General features: G+C 40.0%; 1 protein-coding gene across 1 annotated transcript in view; it reads left to right on the top strand.

Annotated features, from left to right (window-relative positions):
• The window catches only part of galnt9 (polypeptide N-acetylgalactosaminyltransferase 9), a 117,456-nt gene that overhangs the window by 65,129 nt on the left and 29,351 nt on the right, over positions 1-22,976 (top strand). The window contains exon 6 of the mRNA XM_050050086.1: positions 9,635-9,752. Within this exon, the coding sequence (XP_049906043.1) occupies positions 9,635-9,752 (118 nt within the window). The remainder of the gene's footprint in view (positions 1-9,634; positions 9,753-22,976) is intronic.

The raw sequence follows: 22,976 nt of genomic DNA, 5'->3' as shown, positions 1-22,976 counted from the left end.
TGATACTTCATCAAAATACTTCAATCTAAGCAGCTTGCTCACACAGATACTTGAACAAAACTTAAAAGGTGTTAATGCATCTGAGTACACTACAGGAATATGACGTAGGAAGATGAATAGGAGTATACATTTTCTCTAAATAAAAGTAAGTTTAATATTAACCAGCAAATTACAGGTTAGAAATCAGCACTTTCAACAGGTGTAAAAGTAGATAAAAAAGAATAAAGTGAGCACACACCCACAAGACAATTCACCCCAAAATAAAAGAAAAACAACATATTTTTAATTTTACCTGTAGTGCTATTTGTCAACCTAGATTGTTTTGGTGCGAGTTGCCAAGTGTTGGAGATATCGGCTTACAGAAATCTCCCGTCTCCCAAATATAATGGAACTAGATGGCACTCAGTTTGTTGTGCTCAAAGCACTAAAAAATACATTTGAAAAACTCACCAGCAATGTCCCTTTCCAGAAATCATGACCCTATTACTCAAGATAATCCACAGACCTTGTTGTGAGCAGTTTCATGTAGGAACTATTTCCTGTCTACTAAGCTACACCTGCCAACTCTAGGCACTAGCTCACCGAGCACCACTGAGATAGCTAACATTGCCACTCAGCCTAGGACAGGGGTCACCAACCTTTACCATTAAAAGAGTCATAAAATTTGTCTGGAGCTGCAAAACATATTTGAACAAAAGTACCATTGTATAAATCTAAATTAGCCCATCAACATTATGAATAGGTCTAAATGAGCATTCATTAATATGATTTACTGCAAGGTGGCCACTCTGCAGTGGGCTATTATAACTTTGCAGCGTTGGTGTTAAAAGCAAATGAATCTGTACAAACACTATTAAATCCTCTGCTTCAAGACTTTTCCTTTTAGGGATTTGGAATCCATAGCTAATCTTGCTAGAGAGACTCCAGGCCAACCACCACTACTGACATCTAGCAAAAGGCACCAGGTCGAAGATGTATGACGCACATTTTAGTTGATAAAAACAATTTTTAATTTAATGTATAGACTACACATTTTCACAATTGTAGAATGCAGTAATCATTTTAGGCCCACAAAAATGACAAATGAAATTCTGAATGTTAAAAAATTTCATTATTCATTATACATTTCCATAAAATTTTATTTCAAAGCCACAGGGAGCCACTGGAGAGGGTCTAAAGAGCCACAGGTTGCCTACTTCTGGCCCAGTAGGATGCTATGTAGATCTTGCGCTATCGTGAGCATGAGCCTAAGCATCTTGTCCATGAGCAGATCAACGTATCATCATAGAACAACTCTTAAGATATCCTACAAAAATGCACACACAGGAGTTTGTATGCTATCCTACAAATAAGCCCCCCATGGAAGGTACGTAATCAACATAAAGTTACTTGGGGGCAGGTTTAGGAAAAGAAACATAGTAACGATGCACCTTAAAATGACTCAAAGTCACATTGTTATGAACATGCGTTTCTGTGGGAAAGTCCTGGGTTTTGTGACCTATACACCGCCCCAACCTGCCCCCTTAAAAGACTGCTTGGGACAGTTTCCTTGTGTACCCCTATCAGCGCATTGGTGACATAATTGCAGCCTTCCAAAATACCTGTATTATGCACAAATTACTGGCTAATGATTACATGGGATATGTATGGATTTGAGTGAATTACTTTTCTTAGGACATGTACAAAGAGTTTATGAGAACAGCCTGAGTAGATGTATGCTTCCTTTTGCACGGTGATGCGGTTGTCAGGTCTAGTAAAGAAAATCATTCCTACATAAAACTGCTCACAAAATGGTTTGCAGGTAATCTTGACTGACCGAGACATAATTTCTGGAAAGAGACATTGCTGTTGAGTTTTCAAGTGTATTTTTTTGGCGCTTTGATAACCACATGCCACGTGCCATCTAGTTCCATTATAATGGAGAGAGGGCCAACATCATGACAGCCGATATCTTTAACACATGGCAAATAACATCTAGGGCTGCCACTAACGATTATTTTCATTGTCGACTAATCTGTTGATTATTTCTTGGATTAGTCGACTAATCATTTCATCGAAAAATGTGTTAAAATGTTGAAAAATGTCGGTCTGTCTCGCCCAAACCCCAAAATTACATCATCTAATGTCTTGTTTCATACTCACGCCAAAGGGTTTTAGTTCACTGTCACGGGAGAGTGTGTAAAGCTGCCAATATCTGAACGTAAGAAGCTGCAGTAAGAGTATTTTGGGGTACTTTTATAGTACTTTTCTATGAAAAATGACTCAAACCGATTAGTCGACTACTAAAATAGTCACCGATTATTTTAATAGTCGATTAGTCATCGATTAGTCGACTAATTGTGGCAGCCCTAATAACATCACAACAATTTAGACTGATAAATAGCTCTACCGCTATGATTTAGGGGTGAACTGTCCCTTTAAGAAACAATAGAAGGCATTCAGTTTTGTACCTTTTAGATTATCTTCCAAAAAGTCCAGTGAAGTAGTTTCATTATATATCAGGCAGTAGTGGCTTTAATGGATAAATCTCTTTTAAACAGTTTTTAGGATAGTCAATTTGTTATTTTGAAATGACAGATTTTTTAATGAATCTTCCTCTCATACCTTACTTGAAGCATCAGGACTGTCGTACATTTTGAAAAGTGAAGTCGCAGACAGATGTCAGGTTCAAAAATCAGTCTTAATAGCAGTGTCTTCATCTGGGAGAGAAGTGAGCAGTCTGAAATGAAAGTCTTTATCCTGCCAAATTGCATATATGTATCAGATGTTCATACTGCCTACTGCAAGCAAGCAATCTGGGGGCCAAAGTTACGGGGTGTGAGGGGCGGATGAGCCCTGCAGGCTGACCATCTGCACACTAAAAATAACTAAACCTAATGACATTAAATGAGAAACCCATCAGAGGATTCCACCATCAATCTGCACAGCCCAGAAGTTACTTTGTGACAAACTCTTATAATTTCCTCTTGTTTTTCACAAACACTCTTTCATGTTGCTGTTTGAAGTGAGTTCTCTGTGCTGTATACATGTAGGTACAAAGAGCCAGAACAACAGTGCAGGTGAGAAAAATATGTCGACAGAGAGAGAACAATGGCTGGATGTGTCATTCCCACTTACAGAATATTCCAAAAAAGCCACTTGAGACTGTGTTGTATTTCACACACAACTGATGGCAGGGTCACGCAGAGCAGAAATGGTGGTTGCATTGCATCAAAGCCTATTGAACGTTTCAGTCGATGGAGAAGCTGGTACCTCTTGCTCTTCTATGATTGATTTCTCTTTGTTTGATTGTTGAACGCTGCTGTAAAATTGTGAGTCAGGAATGAAACCGTCGCTGTTTTGATGCTGGAAACCAAAAGTGGACATGCTCAGCCTCTCTATTTTCTGCATTTTTTTGGAGGAACAGCTGGCTCTTATTACTCATTTAATTGGCTGCAGTTAATTGGCTCTGGTGGGGGAATTACTTTTTCATGCCTTAATTTTGCATGTTTGATCACCTTGCACACCAGACAAATGACAGAGGCACCAAACTTTGCTGTATAATTTGTTCCCTTTTCTTCCCCGTGTAAACATTATCAATACATAACCAATTAAAGTTGTGACTGTTTCTTCATCAACATTACCTGATGTTGAAAAGCATCACAAACATAACGAATATGATCAGCCAGAGGTTTTAGCTTCACCGTCACATGCATCCGACTTAAGGTGCTGAGTCTGTACTTTGCCAGGAAGCTTATTCTAAAGAGAGCACTGAAAGAGAGCCGCACAAAGTTTGCACTGTGCAGACAAGCAAGGTAGGTCACTTGTCAAGTGAGGAGAAAGGATGAGGTGAACGAGGCTGAGTGTGTGCTGTGTCTGTCGTTTTTATCTGCACACTGAGTGCAAATAATGGCACTTGAAAGCCTCCCTGTCTGTATGAAGCTACATCAGGCAATAAGAGCATATAAGTCAGCATGTGTGTTTTTGTTTTTTACTGAAGTTACTTCTCAGTGTGGAACGAAGGTATTTTAAAGAAGTTAGCCAATGATAGCAAAGACATTCCCAACATTAACGTAAGTAATTATTCTCATCACTGTATTTCGACAGATGTCACATAAGTAAGGAGGGCGAGAGAGGACTACTACATTTTTACCATAAGGATTCCAAAGTATAACTCTTAATCAGTAGGTGATTTAAGGGGGGATGAGGTGGGACGCTATCCCCCTTGTTAGCAAAATGACCAAAATGCATCCCTCAAGTTAAACTGCTAGCCGTCTCCATCCTCCCCAGAGGTCATTAAAAGTTGGACTGCGGTTTGGGTCTGGATCTAGATGCTGTCCTATCTGGATCCATACCTATAACTGATATGTTATGGAGAATTAATATGTTTTGATGGAGCATTTATATTTTGACCAGTGCAGCAATTCTAGAATGTATGGCACTGGTTTAGTAACTCGAGAAACTCACAAACCAATCGCATTCTTTGTAAATAATCTGACCAATTAAATCTGTGCATTCCGGTAAGCATTGCAACTCAAGTCAATAGCAGTGTTTCCATGAATGTATTTTTCTGCACATCTTAAGTATTGCATTAGAAAGTCTGTATAGAAATTTGATCAAATTTAACTTCGAGTAGGTGAAAAAGATTTGACAAAAAAGAGCTGATCCAATAAATGGGAAATGGAAAGGCGTTTTTTGAATAAAATCTGATGTGATGAGCATGTAACTCACATGACAGATCAGCTTTTTCCTTTGTCAGTATCGTCCGGTGCATTAGAATAATTGCATCAATTTGTCTTTGTCTCTGGGCAGCATTAAAACATGGCCAATATTAGCTGTCATGAACAAAAAATTAAAACCTGCCCAGTTGAAAAAAACTCCTGAATACCTCTCACTGTTTTTCTCTCGTAGATGGTGCAGATATCCAAGGTAACTTGTTTTGTTTCCAGTTCCCACCCTCCTCTACTCAATTGCTTAAATTATAGCCATGCATTAAACGTAGCCTTTACCATCAACTTCTGGTGAAATTACGCATTGCAGAACCTAGTTTATTCGTCCCACACTAGTTAATGCGTCATATTTCTTTTTTGCAACATGTCAGCTTAAAATTTGCTTGACAGTTTAATGGAAACATGGCTACTGAGTGAGTTAGCACACATACAGGGAAAAGACCAGATGGTGCATGGCATACTCTATAAAGAAAACAGCTTTTAATCAAGAATGGACAGACTTACATGTACAGTGGTATGAAAAAGTGTTTGCCCCCTTCCTGATTTCTTACTTTTTTGCATGTTTTCCACACTTAAATGTTTCAGATCATCAAACAAATTTAAACATTAGTCAAAGATAACACAAGTAAACACAAAATGCAGTTTTTAAATGAAGGGTTTTATTAATGAGGAAGAAAAAAATCCAAAGCTACATGGCCCTGTGTGAAAAAGTGTTTGCCCCCTAAACCTAATAACTGGTTGGGCCACCCTTAGCAGCAACTACTGCAATCAAGCGTTTGCGATAACTTGCAATGAGTCTTTTACAACGCTGTGGAGGAATTTTGGCCCACTCATCTTTGCAGAATTGTTGTAATTCAGCCACATTGGAGGGTTTTCGAGCATGAACCGCCTTTTTAAGGTCATGCCACAGCATCTCAATAGGATTCAGGTCAGGACTTTGACTAGGCCACTCCAAAGTCTTCATTTTGTTTTTCTTCAGCCATTCAGAGGTGGACTTGCTGGTGTGTTTTGGATCATTGTCCTGCTGTAGAACCCAAGTTCGCTTCAGCTTGAGGTCACGAACAGATGGCCGGACATTCTCCTTCAGGATTTTTTGGTAGACAGCAGAATTCATGCTTCCATTTATCACAGCAAGTCTTCCAGGTCCTGAAGCAGCAAAACAGCCCCAGACCATCACACTGCCACCACCATATTTTACTGTTGGTATGATGTTCTGTTTCTGAAATGCGGTGTTACTTTTACGCCAGATGTAATGGGACACAGACCTTCCAAAAAGTTCAACTTTTGTCTCGTCAGTCCACAGAATATTTTCCCAAAAGTCTTGGGGATCATCAAGATGTTTTCTGGCAAAAATGAGACGAGCCTTAATGTTCTTTTTGCTTAGCAGTGGTTTTCGTCTTGGAACTCTGCCATGCAGGCCATTTTTGCCCAGTCTCTTTCTTATGGTGGAGTCATGAACACTGACCTTAACTGAGGCAAGTGATGCCTGCAGTTCTTTAGATGTTGTTGTGGGGTCTTTTGTCACCTCTTGGATGAGTCGTCGCTGCGCTCTTGGGGTAATTTTGGTCGGCCGGCCACTCCTGGGAAAGTTCACCACTGTTCCGTGTTTTCGCCATTTGTGGATAATGGCTCTCACTGTGGTTCGCTGGAGTCCCAAAGCTTTAGAAATGGCTTTATAACCTTTTCCAGACTGATAGATTTCAATTACTTTTTTTCTCATTTGTTCCTGAATTTCTTTGGATCTCGGCATGATGTCTGTAGCTTTTGAGGATCTTTTGGTCTACTTCACTTTGTCAGGTAGGTCCTATTTAAGTGATTTCTAGATTGGGAACAGGTGTGCAGTAATCAGGCCTGGGTGTGGCTACAGAAATTGAACTCAGGTGTGATCAACCACAGTTATGTTTTAACAGGAGCTGGGGGGCAAACACTTTTTCACACAGAGCCATGTAGCTTTGGATTTTTTTCTTCCTCATTAATAAAACCCTTCATTTAAAAACTGCATTTTGTGTTTACTTGTGTTATCTTTGACTAATGTTTAAATTTGTTTGATGATCTGAAACATTTAAGTGCGGAAAACATGCAAAAAAGTGAGAAATCAGGAAGGGGGCAAACACTTTTTCACACCACTGTATATCATTACTGTGTCTTTAAAATGTCTTGTTTTGAGCAACTTACATCAAGTTGGCACTGCTCATATAAAAATTACTATGAGTGTCAAGGCACAAAGAATTATGTCAGCAAAAATGATAGGAAAGCTTTTCTTGGAAATATAATGGTCCAGGTACATTTACATCCATTCCTGCATGACAGATTTATTCATCTCCTCATCAAGGGTTTTCAAAATAACACTCGGTGGTGATGGTCCAGACAGTGTTTTATGTGAGGTCTAAACCTAAAAGCACCTTTCTTTTTGGCTCGCACAATGTATGGCTCAGTGCACTCTTTTAATACAGAGTCAATGAATCATAATGCAGCTTTCTCCTTTTAGTACTCTCTACTGCCATGTCTCTCAAACTGAAGTGGCAGACTCACATATGCCTTTTCTCTGTGTGTGTGTGTGTGTGTGTAACAATATATGGTGGACTTACCCCTGGCGTCATTCCAGAAAGAAGAATAAAGCCACTCATGGTCACTTTAGAGAAAAAAAATAACGCAGCTCAGTGCTCCATATGAATGTCATGCTTTTTGTGAGGCTTTTTCCCAGAGCACTTAAGACCTGACAGATAATAGTAGTGAAAAGCAGCCCTGGGGGGACAGCAGCTAAAGTGGGACTATTCCTTTTAGTAAAGGTGGAAAGTAACCACTTTGTTTTGTGAAAAACACTCTCTATCTCTTGCTCTACCAGCTGAACTTGTGTAGTTTTCAAGTTGTGCTAGTTTTGGAAGTGTTTTTAGATTTTTGTAGTAAAGCATTAGTAATAAATGAAATCTGACAATTACAGTTGTTGCACAGGAGTGGCATTTTACCCTATGTTTTTTTTTCTTCCCTATCTTCTTCAGTACTTTTAATTTCATCTCAATAATAATGGAATACCTTACCCACAAAATGACCATTTACATATCAATTGTTCACATTGAATTCATAAAGAGAACCCTGTTTTTCTTGCAAGCCTCCAGTGAACGAAGAATCCAAAAACAGCAAACATTGTTGATTGATTGAAGTAAACAGGGACCATGTTTAGCAAAAGCAAAACTACATCAAAACTTCTGTCTACAAACTCAAAACTCCTGCACGTCTCATTTATACAGTTGTACGCTCAGTGCTTCCCAAAGATGTTGCATTACCTTGCCTTCAGCCCTTTCTGAACGGGACTAAAAGTGAAAGCATAGATAAGTTTCACCTTTAGTCCTGTTCAGAAAGGGCTGAAGGCAACGCAACGTGTTTTGGAAGCACTGAGCGTACACCTAGATAAATGAGACTTGGATTATACTGCAGAAGTTGTGACTTTTTAAACACATTTTGATATAGTTTTGCAGTTGTTAAACTTAAGCCCTGTTTACTTCGATTGAAGGCCCAGTGTGAAGGATTTAGGAACATCTAGCGGCAGAAATGGATGAATATTCATAGCTATGTTGTCAGTAGTTTACAATCACCTAAAATTAAGAACTATTGTGTTTTTGTACCCTTAGAATAAGCTGTTTATATCAACATACCAAGCGGGTCCTCTTCCATAGAGTCTGCCATATTGTTCTACAGTAGCCCAGAATGGACAAACCAAACACTGGCTCTATATAGGGCCATTGTGTTTTTGCATTTTTCTGTCTCCTACATTCTTTGCCCATGAGAAGTTTCAGTTCTGCAACGTCCCTGATAGATGCCACTAAATCCTACACACTGGACCCTTAATCAACAATATTTGCCATTTTTTAAATATTTGGCTCATCAGAGGCATGCAAAAAAAAGCACCATTTTTTTTCATGAATTCAAGTTAACGTTGCATGAATAACTGATATATAAATGATTATTATGTGGATGTAGTATTCCTTTAAAGCTACACTGATCAATGTTTTAATATTTATGGAGTTCTTTATGATATTCACAGCATTAGTATCACAGCAAACAAATATTTGCTATGTATAGATTTAGTTTTTGAGTAATGTTGGGCAAGGGCTTCCTGAGCAGAGAATGAAGTCACGCCCACTCTGTGTGTGTTACAATCTGAGCTTCTCTGTTCATTGTTGTGGAAGACGGTCTGGGTGCACATGCATGTTAGTGTGTGTGAACCTGTGTGTGTTTCCCGTTGGTTAGCTAATTGCTGCCGCTCTGCACTGCACTTAAATAATGGGACGGCATTGTTACAGAAGCAGTCCCTTCCCTATAGTTCCTCCCTGGTTAACACTATTAGCTCTGTCAGCACTGTTGCCGTTGTTAGCACTCTTCAGACTGTTAGCACCTGCCTAGCACCAAACAGCCAACATACAGTAGTGGAGCATTTAGCAGCAGACATTTTTCTTTTGGTAGAGACTAGACCAGAGCTAAAAGAGAGTGAATATTGGTCATTCATTTCTCAGGTGATCAGAAACACAACTCTGAAAGAATGTTTGCCAAGAGATGAGTTATTGCTGCACCATATTGTAGAATCCCTAACAAAAGATTGACTGACTTGATAAATGTTGCCTTCCCAATATATCGTGATTGGATGAGAGACTTGTCTGCCTCGATCACAGTGGCTGCATTTATCAACCAGGCTGCACTGGGCTGATGAGAAATTCAAATTGTTTTCATTATTCCAGTTGGCATATTGTCACTCTGTCAGAGACTTCAGAGCCACTCTGGGCAAAAGGAAGGCACAAAAGAACTTCAAAAACCTGAGATGCCTCCTGCCTTGATTACATTGAATATTTTAGCATTCTCTGTGGGTGTATTAAAGTTTAGTGGCTGGATAATAAAAATTCAAAAGATGCTGTCTCTTTCTGCTCATCCAGAACTCCAGCAATGATTGGCTGCTCCTTTGTGGTCGATCGGGAATACTTTGGTGAGATTGGTCTTCTGGATCCTGGCATGGAGGTCTACGGAGGCGAGAACATCGAGCTCGGCATGCGGGTAAGGAGGGACCACAGATCATCACCCATGCTGTTGTTAAAAGCATTCAAATTGGAAGGAGACTTTGATAAACAATTTGCCTTTTTCTTTTTTAAACTGAATTAAAAGTCACTGTTTTAAGCAGAAGATGAAATTGCTTGGAGAATTGCTGCAAGAAAAATTGTTTTTTAATGAGGCATTCCTTCAAAGCAGGAGGCTTTCTTGTGTGGAGCCATATACCAGGAAGGCCACACAAAGAGCCATAATTACAAATCCAATATTTGAGGGTGTAATTTTTAGATGTAAAGTCCTGCTCGGAATGATTTGTGAAATCTATATTCAGACTTTGGAACAGCTTATGATGAAGTTTTCTTATGTTTCCCCAGCCAGGGGGAAACAGCTTAAGATACAAAACCCAGGGGCGTCAACAGAAGCCATGATTAAACTTTGCAAAGTTTCTTAGATGGGAGTGGAGGAGAAAAAAAAAATCCCCCTAATGCAAATCTTCAACCAACCCAAAGGCTCTAAAGCCTGTATACGGAAAATGTAAATCTCTTTTGCTGCTGCTTTGAGTTGAATTTAACGCTTCATGTGAGCGAAGGGCTTGCTGAAGAATTGGTTAGCGTTTAAATTCAGAAAATGTTTCTCTCCAGCCGAGTGGAACCATTCAGAATCTAAACGCACTCCTTCAGCTTATTGGAATGAGATATGCTTGAAAGATCCCACTCCTTCATTTAACGTCATCCCCACATCCATTTCAAAATCTCAAGATGGCTTCAACGACACCTCTGAAGTGTCGGCCGCCTTTGAAAAAGCACTTGAGCGTGGGGACGGAGAATGGATCTTGGTTTACAGATTGCTGCTGTGCTTTGTTGAAATCAGAGACGTTCACAGTTGTTGGTGACCAATATAGAGCCTCTCATTATTCCACAGAGTGGCTTTTCCCCCCACATCAATAGCATGTTTTTTTTTTTTTACTGTCGACAATAATGACAAAATCATTTGGCTTCTTGTGTCTTTGTCTCTGAGTTCTTTTGCCAATATTATAAAGTGATAACTCAGCATTATGTATTATGTGTCAACTGCCATCAGCCTCTCCCAAGGTTACACAGTGTTTTCTCATTCAATAGAGCTGCTTATATGTACCTAACAAACCATGCAACTGAGTTAGATGAAGTTCATGGAGGGAGATCAATTCAGCAACAGCAGCTAAATAAAGTTAGAACAACTCTATTGAACTGTGTGATATAGTGTAACAGTGAGCTTCTGGCTGTCACACACACACACAGGCTCCTCATTGACTCTGTCTGTTCTCACTATGAATATTTACTGTGGCTTTTTGATTCATGAAGTGAAGAGAATATGCCGCTCTGTATGCAAACACAATGCCATCACCAGTGCAATTACCTCTCCTCCTGTTTGGCCTGTCCATGTGGAAATGAAACACATGCCACAGAAAAGGGGCTATTCAGCACATGTACAAGCTTGAATGGGTCTGCAGTCAACAGCCAGCTTCAACCATTCATATTGCACAGCCGCTAATGGAATGGAGATGGGCTTCTGGTGAGTGGACGGCAATTACTCCTCTAAGGCTACTGCGGCTCAGGCAGCTCATTGTAGTGCTGGCTGAGGAGTTGCCATTTCAGATAGGCTTGATTGACAAGAACATGTTTAACAATTAGCTCGGGCAGCTCACAATAGCTGAGCCTGCCTGGGACCATCTGACTACAGGGGGTTGATGAAAGGCAGGGTTCACACAGAAAGGTTATGGTATATTTATAATTTACTGTGAGCCCTGGCTTCTGTAGCTTGCTCTGGGTAAAAAGGCTTCCAGGATCCAAAGAACTGGCCTCTTTGTAAGCAGAAAGCAGGCTAGAATGTGCTAGAGCTGATTATACAGTACATACCACTGCACGTGGTGTTGTTTCCGTGAGGAAGAGAAAAGAAGAAAACCAAAGGGAAGAGAAAATAAATCATGGATCTCACTGAAGTTTTCTGTTTGTTCAGATGTGAAATAATTTACAAGGTACGGACCTGTAAAAGAAATGAGATGAACAAAGAGAGGATAACACTTCAGAGACAAAGAAAATGGATAAGATGCTCCCAGCATGATGTAGTGAAGGATAGTTACACCACCTGCAGCCACACCACTAATACATTCATTCATTGAAGCTGTTATCATTAAGAAATTAACTAGAACCAACTGGATGTATTCTTAGCATTACCGGATCAGCTCCTGATGCTGCTCAGCACCAGATCTTGTGATAGGCGACATAGGCACCACCCAGGGGAGAAAATCCCCCCAAGTATTTTTATTTTTTTTGTCTTTTCTTTTTTTAGATAACAAAACTGTGAAAAAAATGATTCAGAGTTATAATGGTAATGACTGATCTGTACAAGAGGTACCACCTCTAGTCATGTCAATGCAGTTCACATACCTGTATTTATCAGTAGGTGATCATTAGAGTCAGAACATGCTTGATGGGCACGGTGGAGAGAACCCTATGTGGAGAGCATTAGATCGAAGCCAGGGGAGCCTTGCCTTGGGTACCGCTGAATGCTTAGTTCTGGCACTGATGCTGCTTCACTCAAGTGGGAAACCCCCAAAGCTGAAACATGAAGTCATCACTAAGTGCCAAAACTGCAGTTCTTTGAATGGCCGCTTGAGGCTGGTTCCAGAAGCGAGTCAATCTCTGTAGACCCTCCATGTTAAATTGCCCAACTTAACAGCAGAAATACACATGTTTACAGCCTGGTACAAAAAACAGTTTTGGTCTCTGTAGCTAATTTAAACATTCATGATGTTGATTCATGTTCATTCATGATCCAATTTTATATAACTCGCCCGAAGTTACACAAATTTAAGAGCAGGGACGCTTGAGTGGCAGGCTGTCTACGAGGTGTCATCACAGTCCATAGTTCAAACTTCCATCAAATACGGTCACTTCTGGCTCCAAAAAAAACAAGTTCACGACAGCCAAAATGCCGAACTCGAGGCCTCAAAACAGCATTCCACAAACCAATGGGTGACATCACGTTAGCTACATCCATCAGGTATACAGTCTATGTCACAAACTCCTAACACATTTCTTCCTTTTCGCCACATCTATGAGCAACATAGGAATTTGATCTTCACCTTTTAAATAATTGTAAGTGTCTGAACACGACCATCCTGCTTGCCACTAAGCTCCGTTTGCAAACAGAGAAAAATGGTCAGGGACAGAAATGATGAATTCTGCCAGAAGTGTCAATATGAGTTTATCTTGCAATGTGTCTCCCACCCCTCCTGCATTACTGAGTCTTTGCTGATAAAGCATCTCAGGAGACCGAGACATTGCCTTTCATTTCAAAGTTCCTGTGGGCACAGATATTATACTGTGGTAAATGTGTCTGCAAATACAATACTACATCAAATCTATAAAGGGTCATCACTGCAGCCACTGCTCCTGCTAGTTCCACTGAAACCTCCCCACATATAGTTAACAGCTTACTGTATATGGATTAAGGTAAGGGAATGGATTTAGTGTTACATTTGAATCAATGCACTTGCAAGTAAACTTTATATACTGGGGTTTGACTTTTTTCCCCAAAGGCACACAGTGGTAGCATTGGTTATTTAGAAGTTGCCAGGTACCTTTGTTTATACTAAAGGCCTGTCTATATTTATTTCCATTATAAAACAAACAATTTTAGTCTCTTAAACAGCATTTAGACCTTTTTAAAACGTATGGGAAACAACAGCACGCATCACATTTAAGTGAACAATTAATCCTCAAAAAATGGTTACAAATTTAAATTAAGACATAGATTGTTGGAAGAAACTAAAACATAATTATTGGGCTTGGACACAGATTTAGGAAACAGCGATCAAAGCATAGAAATAGAATGAGGGTAGAACGGACATTCCTATTCAAGTCAATGTAGCAGGATGGTCATGGACAGCCATTTTTATGTGTGCTGTTGTTACTGCAACAGTAGCAGGCTAACTTATATAAACAAACCGACTAGCAGCAAGTCAAAACTCGCTGAGAAAAGGTTTTACAGTAGTGACCGAAGAAGCAGCGGTACATTTTCAAATAAGCAATCCATTTCTTTAAAAAAAAAAAAAAAAAACCCCTTTACTATTATTTCCCTGTTTTTTCTTTTTGTGGCCATTAATTGCATGTTTGTTGAAACATACAGTATTGTAGTGTTACTGTAGCTGCCCCCGAAGAACAAGTAAGAATTGCTGCTCAGTGGACAGCTGAGAACATGAGACCATGGGGACAAACAGCGATCAGATGAGCATATTTTTCACATTTAACTCACTGAATTCAGTTTTCTTCTTGTTTGTTTGACCAAACCAGAGTTGGTGATTGGTGGAGCAGTGGACTAACTAACCACTATATTAGTCTTAGTTCAGTGCAAGACAGAAACTTGGATTGATGTATGGTTGTATATTTTTCAATATGCGCGCCGCTGCCAATGTGTGTTGGGGGGCGGCACTTGACGACCACAGCGCCGTGCCGGCGGCGGTGTGTGTTGCACTTAAGTATTGTAACCTATGGCTTTTTGATTCAGACCTGGAAGTTACATTGTTGCCATGGAAATGGCATAGTAATATTTTCAGTGATGAGTTGACCCATCAGATTTCCTGGTCGAATCTACTTATTGTATGCTTATGCTTTACTCAGTATGATAATTGTGTTAATTCTGCATTTGTTTTATATTTTTCCAGTTAGGAAACAAAAAGCTACCATCTCATTTATTTGTTGAATCATGACAGTAGCAGAAATAAGAAATTAATTGGACAAAATTAGAAGTATTTAAATCAATGTAAAAACAATAATTAACAGTAGAGGTTTCACTGCACAGGAGGTGTTTATACTATGTTTTTCAGTGGTCTGTTTCATCCTAACACTATGACGTGTATTATTTATTAATAAAAATGTTCAGCCAGCAGCCTCATTCCTGCCAAAAAGGCCAATCTGAGACTAGATGGGTTTACCCCACACAATATGTCCATGTGCTCACTTTGCCATGAGGAAACCATCCAAACTGCTTCATGAAATCTGTCTTATATTCATAACAATCAGTCACTTCCAAATCCAAGAAACTCAAGTGTGATCTCATGGGGTGGCCTTCTTGTCTGAGTGACATTTATTAAACTCACTAGGAACTCCTTTCAGAAGTAATGAACCAAAAAATTATTCTTTTTTTTTTCTTTGAAGTCTCGTCTCCATAACCACCTGGGCTGGGCCTCGAGGCATCTGGTCATAATCTCTCTGTAGTGAGGAGAATGGAGCTAATTAAAGTCTAGCAGTACCAGCAGCTAGACAGGAGTAGGACATAATTACACTTCACTTGGTCCCCTCCGCATCCCAAGCAGAGTTATTAAAGTGTGATGACATGTTACAGTACAACAGTTCAATACTTTTATTATTGTGAATTAAGATTAGATTTTCCATCAGTTTTATGTGTTAAATATTTAACAGGAAATTTACGGCCACATGTTTTTAAAAAATTAATTTCAAGAGTGTCTGTTGAGCAAAGGCTATCAAAGTGTGAGAGTCACCTCCCCAGTGAGGCACGAGAGATAGTGTGGGAGGTGAAAGAGACAGGTGAATGCTGGTGGTGTGAACTGTTCTGTTGTACATCCCAAATGCCGCAATTTGCGTAGAATGTCATACTTCCTTTAGTGAGTCATAACCCAGTCAACGTGAACAAAAAGACACAATACACACATTTTTAGATTCAATGTGAATTACACTTTTTGGGGATTACCTCAGATGTCCATTGAAAAAGTGTCCATAAACTGATTAGAAATCATAAAAAAAAGATAGGAAAGTAAAAAAAAAAAACCCAACCCTCAGTCAATTGTCATTGTATCACCATAATACACGTACTTCTACAAAATCACAAACATATCTGTATTTATGGCTGCAGCTGCATGTGAACAGTATCAATCAAACTCCTCCTCTTCACTAGGGTTACAGAAAATTTGGGTCCTTAATCAGTCTTGGCAACTGTTGTATAACCAGACTCCACTTAATTTTGAAAACATCAGTCTTCAGTTGGAGCTTGGCCAATATGCTTTCCATCAAATATACACTCTTCAATCTTTCCCTACATTGTTGGACAGTTGGTGGCTTTACATTTCTCTACACTACTGTGATCATTTTTTTTTGCAATCAACAGCAACACCCCAAGCAAATATGTCTGGTGTTTGGTGTCTTCTCTGGAGTCGCTCCCAGTATAAAGAGTGCTGCCTCCAGAGGCAGGTCTACCCCCATTGTTTGCATTGCTTCCAATATTTATCCAATTTGGGACAATCCCAAAAAATATAGGTGTGGACACCAATTTTTCCATCATCATGTTTTCAAGTTGTACTTTTTTTTTTCTTTCCTCAGTATTACAGTAGTCCAGTGATAGCTGTCTGTGTTCATGGGTACATTGCAAACAGGATTGCTAATTGTTAAAAGCATATGTTTAACGGTGCCAATGTCCCAAAAATGTAAACAAACACAGGCTAAATAAATGGTGCTCAAGTTGTAGCCCAAAGGTAACTGCCTGGCTCCATGTCATGTACTTCCAGTTTACCTCCCTCTGACCCCCAGTTCTGTCGATTTTGTCTGAGGAGGCCCCACAGATTCTAAAACCCCTGGCTATCATCTATGTGCTCAATACCAAGCATTAACCGACATAGAGAAAGCATTTCCCCTTTGTTTTTGTTGATGACAGATGTGTCACAGAGCCATGGGCCTAGCTGTACAGCTTATATTCAGCCTCTATGCAGTTCACTTCAGTTTATTCCAAATCAATTCCGAAATGGAAAAACTTTCCAAATCAGTATTGTGATGTAGTATGCCCGAAAGAACAAATATTGTATATTCTCGTTCAACTGTATCACCCCTTACTGAAAAGATGGATTATCTGTTGACTGGATGCATCAATAACCAGTCAACCACACAATAAACCCGAGAGCTTAGCATACTGTATGCTGCATCTTATGCCACCCACAACTCTCATAATACAGTCCATCTATTTTTCCAGATTCTTACCTTGCTTAATGCAAAAAACAACAACACATAAATAAATAAACAACCTGTGAAGTGAGGATGCGCCAGTAAGCATTATTTCAGGTGGCACAATAACAGGTGCTGCTTCAAAGCAGTAGGTAGATGCAGTCAGATGTTGCTTTTAGTTTATTCTGAGAACATCTGGCCGACTGATACAGATGAAACCTGGACACTTGAACATGGTTGATTAACCTCACAAGCCACCTGGATGTGTTGATACAAATGGACTCAAAGGGAGTTGGCACACTCCAGATCTGTTGCTTTGTTAAATGTGTGATGATAATATATACAACTATATACAGACAAATCCAAATTTTACTTGAATGTTTCCTGTCGCTCTCACAGTACTGGGGCACAGGTATTATTATGGTATTGCAGATAAACATGATGTTTTGAGACCGTGAAAAGGTTTGGGTTAAACAGCTCAATTTGTATTTTGCTTCTACCCACCTTAAAAGTAAAGTGTGTAATTTTTGAAGTGACTTTTATTTGCTGTTTATGTTCATTTTTGTTCTAATGTATGGGTTAAAGCTGAGCAGGGGATTAGAAGATGAACAGCGACTGTGGTTAGGTCAAGTTGGATTAATACCTCTGATGCTATCCCTGCTGTGGCAGTGTGCACTTTATACTGTGACAAGTTGGACCTTCCCACCATCACTTGTATTGTAAAGTTGATTAAGGACGTTGCTGTGGGGAATATAATTAAAGCACAATATGCGTATTACTTCTGATACACCTAAGCTGTGGCAGTCTAGGGCAGGACTCCCATTAACACCTTGTGTCAAGTATGAATCCAGGTTAACAATGAGGATCAGGGGAACTCGTGACTCCCAACACCATCAAATACACAGCAATTCTGCCTTTCATTGATAGTGATTCAAAGGGTACGGTCAAACATGAGCGAAATTAACCTTGGAGAACATTCACGTTCACTTCTATCCAATGCAAGCAAGGAGGTTAATAAAACATTCGCCCCCAGTTGCAAAGCAAATTTGCGTCTTCACAGGGAGTTTAACTTTGGTGAACTTTGACCAGCGAAGTCACAGCTTTAACCAATACCAAAGTAGTATGTGTGAAGGAGACACTGATTGTTGCATTGTTTAACCAGCCGATTTTGTATGATATTGGCTGTGAAAAATACAAACTGCCCCACATGAGAGATACTCCCTGGCTGGCGGTGAGTCAGGAGACTGCCTTGGAGTGTACGAAAATAGAAAATGTACCAAATCATATTTTGTTGTATTTATTAGCAGGTTAGCTTTCTGTGTGCATCACATCTGGCACTGCCTACATTTGGCGTGAGTAATGCCTCAGTAGGCGATGGTCACTCACCTGCATCAGCTCATGTGACCATACCCTAAAACTAGGGATTTACTGTACTGCTGTTACTCGTACTACATTTGCTTCATTCAGTCAGCCTATCCCACAAATCACAAGTACAGGACCATGAGACTTAACAAGTTACCTGGTGGGTGGTGTGTTACTGTCGTAGTTTGCTGTCAACTTTCTGAAAGAATGCAGTGACATGACGGCAATGCAGGGCCTGACACTGATCCTTTACCAGGACTAACAGAGTAAATGTTAATATTATCCGCATGAGTTATCAGGGACTGCTACGATAAGCCCAGAGCAAGGTATTCCTGATAAGCCTGTTTCCTTTTGGGAGCAGCAGAGGTGTGTATGCTTTCTCTGCCTATTCATAACATACCACACCAGGAACTCTCTTGCACTGGTGTGTGTTTTGTGTGTATGTGTGTTGTCTTGTGTATTACAAACAGGAACATTCAGATCATACAGATCGTTCCTTAAACATTTCTGACATACACCCTATTAGAACAGCAAACTAAACCTCTGTAGTGCTTGCCTCCGACTCCTACAAGCCGCAGCCGTCCACAGCCAAAGAAGTCACCTTGAAAGGGGCAGGAATGTCGTTATGAGGCGGCATTAAGCCCCGGCCATCTGTGGACACCAGCCATTCTGGCAGCTTCAAAATTACTGGCGTGCTCATGTCCATCAAGCAGCAAATGACAGTGGGCGCAGACCATATGTGAGCCCTTTCCAACAAACTGAGTCATTCCAGAGATGAGAACAAATCTTAGGCCTCTGAGGAATCCTGGTATTACACTTCATCAAATGGAGGAGACAAATTATTGGATACATGCCATAATGAGGAATGCTGTATGAGCCTCTGGACAAAACACCACATACCAAACGATCTGGTAGATGCTTTATAGACCTGCATATATAACTCCTGTGGGAGTTTTATCTGTTACAGGGCTGTGATACTTGAGACTGGTCTCATGTTTCTATCCTCTGAGAAAGGAACAATTTAATGGCCAATGGTTAAAGACTAGTTGAATTTGGAGAGGTCTCAAGTTTTGACAGTCTTGGTTTTGACTTGGTCCAGGGCTTGTTTGATCCTAGTCTTTCTTTTGTCTCGACTGTGCTTTGTCTTCGACTTGCAGTAGGTAGCCTTGGCTACAACCCTGCTCTGTTTGCTCATCCCATCCCTGTTACATGCCTGATTCATTCTCTCACAACATAGTAGAGCTACGACATGGGAGGAGCCATCTGCTCTCCATCAATACAGCCCACATAAAAGTAACAATAGCATTGGATATTGATTGAGTGTTTGTCTTTTTAAATGCCTGCATTATTTAGTGGATGAATCAATTGGTCGGGGCTTAATGGACTCAGGTTTACTTACTCCATGGTTCATTAATGTATGTTCCAGTCTGCATCTCTCTCAGGAAGTGGAGACAAGCGAGAATAGATGCAGCTGATAAAAATGTGAATACAAGACTCCAATGAGGCATTGTTTCAGAGGAATTACTGCAGCTATTGAAGGACCGCCATATGGCCAAGTGAAGCAGCTCTGCATATGCTTTGTGTTTACCATAGGTTTTGCATTCAATCAACTGACATTATAAAACATGTTCATGATTTGCATTTATGTGTCTGTGCGTTCCGTGCATAGGTAATTCAACACTTGTATTGTCTCGCTTATAATTTAGATCTTGCTGATCCAGGCTGTATCTGTAATTTATGCCTCAACAGATTGTGTGTTTGGAATGTATACTTTATGTTCACCGTTTGTTTAACACTGACATGTAGCATACTCCTCAGCCTAAAATGGCTTTGGAAACATGACATGGCTTCCTGAGCATCAGCGTACATCAGAGAGTTGCTGCTTTGGTGTTCAGGGCCAAAGGGATAAGTAATTAGACAGACGTCAGCTTGCCTATTATCCATGTGAATCATAAACTTCATTAAAAACCTCTTTCAAGAGTGACTGCAGATACTCCCACCTTAATTTGAACACATTTTGACAAGGTAATTAAGATCATTTTTAGATGAATTGTGCATTTCACATCCTTCTGCTACTTGGTACAATTGAATTATATAGAGAAGCATCAAAAACTCTCTCCGTGGACACTATTATCACTAGGAAATAGAGTAACACTTAACAAGCACGGGTTGGCTCATCTCATTCATTATCTGCACATTAGTTAACCCGTTCACGTAATTGTTTCTGTTAGATGTTTCAGACTCAGGCTGAAAACCTGAAATGATCTGACAAGACCAAAGTATTTGAAGAACACTAGCATGCGCTGATTTTGGCCGCACCAGCAAATCGGCAGGCATATCAAAGACGAAGGGCAGCCAGTGGATGGAATTAGCGTTTGACAGGCAAAGTTAAAAGGGCCTCTGTATCTATCAGTCTCCCCATCAGCATCCTCCATTTTATGGGTGTATGAGGAGAGGCGGGAAAAGAAGGCATGAAATGAAGTGATGGGCCATGGGGAGGGGCATATCCTGCCTCTCAATGGAGGAGGGAACCTTCAGTTCCCAACGCTTTGAAACATCACTCATCATTACACCAGACCTGAGAGGAAGGGAATGGGGGAGGCTAGAATGGCAGGGATTTTGTCCAGTGTGAGATATTAACTAACTGGGTAAAATGTCCACAGAGAGTCAATAGGTGTTGTAAATATGTTTTAATAAAAACACAGAGGGCTCAGTGTACTCTGGCAGGGGTAAGAAATAATCTTATTTGCTCCTTTTCAATGCCACCCTTTTCTGTACAGTTAATATGTAGCTAACCTAAGTAGCCAGGTAGCTCAGCTTAGCATAGCTTAGCATAAACAGCTAAATTCTCATGAGCTTTAGAGAAACCGAAAGGTAGATTTTGTTACCTTTGTATAGAGCCAGGCTAGCTGCTTCCCTGTCTCCAACCAGCTGCTGACTGTAGCTTCATATTTAGCATTCAGTGACAGAAGTATGTATCCTCCTTTTCTCAACCAACCTGTCTCATCATAGACTTTAAAAGATAATGCATGTAGCTATCATGACATCACCCATTGGTTTGTGGACTGCTGTTTTGAAGCCTCAAGTTTGACATTTGGGCTCCCACCATCTTTGTTTTTTGGACCAGAGGGTGGAGCTTTGGAGCAGCGAGGGTGGATCTGAAACACAGGCTGTGGTGACGCCTCATGACAGCCTTTGACTCAGTTGGCCCCACCCTTAAATGTGTAACTTCAAGCCTAACTAAAGTGTACACAAGGGAGTTATGTAACATTCACCTCCTATACAGTTGTCATGAATGTTGAAATTAGAGACCAAAACCGTTTTTTGGACCATGCTGTCCCCATTCACATAGGTGGCTATGGACTGACTCGCTTCAGGAGCCAGCCTCAAGTGGCCATTAGAGGAACTGCTGTTTTCAGCACTTTGTGTTAGCTTTATTTTTCACAGTATAAATTTAGTATAATAGTATAGTATAATTTCATAGTATTTCATAGCAATGACATAGTATAAAGAGGGAGAAAGGGTGTGGGGTAGGGATGGGTGGGTCAAACAAACACACTTTCACGCAGGAGACGTTGATTCTTAATTATGTTTCATAGTTAACGTTACATGATACATGTCATGTCACATGAGCAGAAACTGGCAAACTGTCCCTGAGTATCCACAATTGACACTAGAGGGGTATTTAGAGTGTCATAGTTTGAAGCATTGGGACACTGTCCAAGCTGCTGTATGAGTTGGGAATGAGAACAAGTTGTCTCGACAAGAAAGCAAATAAACATATTTCCCAAAATGTCAAACCATTTCTTCACCAGTCATTATTTTAAATGTTACAGTCAAAAAAATGTACCAGGTTGGAGGCCACTGAATGCTAATTCAAGCTGCAACACATCAGTCAAATGTCAAGTGCATTAACTAAGACTTCAGGATCAGGCTCCATGTCACCTTACACACAATGGCTCAGTGACTCAGAGTGTACTTTGCTTGGTGCTCAGATTTCAGCCTTTCAGTAGTCATTTACCACCCAACATACACTGCTCAAATATAAGTTATTACTACACACTGTTACTTTGAATACGTGTTAAATTCATAACTAGATGTTACATTGTTAGAGCTCTGTCCTAATTAATTAGCTTGTTTGTGCTTTTGTAAAAATGTGAATTTATTTATGGTAATTAAAAGCCACTGTAAGCTGTGCCAGAGACCCGTCAATGCTGCATTTCCTCCTTTGCTGATGCAGATCGATAACTCATAAATTACTTATTGCATATTTAACTCTTCAAATGCCAGTGTGAAATGTGCCCAAGAGACTTATAGAGTTATGACGAGATTAAAAAAAAAATCTAAATTCCTGTTAGAGGAGTGGCGTATGCAGAGTGATAGATTTCAGTTAATAAACCAGGCTGTTTGTACTCCTTCACATTATTATGTTACCCTGTATTTCCCTGTTGATATTCTTCTCATTCACACAACAGCTTCAATAAAATGACTTGCTACCATGTGATATTCACAGCTTTCAGGACTGGAAATTAGTGTTAGTGTGAATAAACATTGCATAGATAGTGACACCAAAGCTGATACTAAATAAGGAAAAGGTTAGCCCCATTTCTGTTTTAATATATCTGCCTTCTCTGCGTCTATAACTGCTTTGCCAGCACAAGATGGTTCAACACATCACAGGGACCTCGGATTGTGTCCACTCTATCCCATGAAAACCCTCTATGTTTTATTTTATATGATATTTGCATGGCCGTAACTAGCTATGAGGTACCCGAGGTAAATACCTCGGTTACTATTTCCTGGGATTTTTTATAAAAATATACATTTTACAAAAAAATATGAAAATCTAATTCATAGAAAGATCACAAATTATATTAAC

Source organism: Epinephelus moara, chromosome 8, assembly GCF_006386435.1.
Source record: "Epinephelus moara isolate mb chromosome 8, YSFRI_EMoa_1.0, whole genome shotgun sequence".
Classification (NCBI taxonomy): domain Eukaryota; kingdom Metazoa; phylum Chordata; class Actinopteri; order Perciformes; family Serranidae; genus Epinephelus; species Epinephelus moara.
The sequence above is the reverse complement of the archived record's forward strand: the minus strand, read 5'-3'. Positions and strand labels throughout refer to the sequence as shown.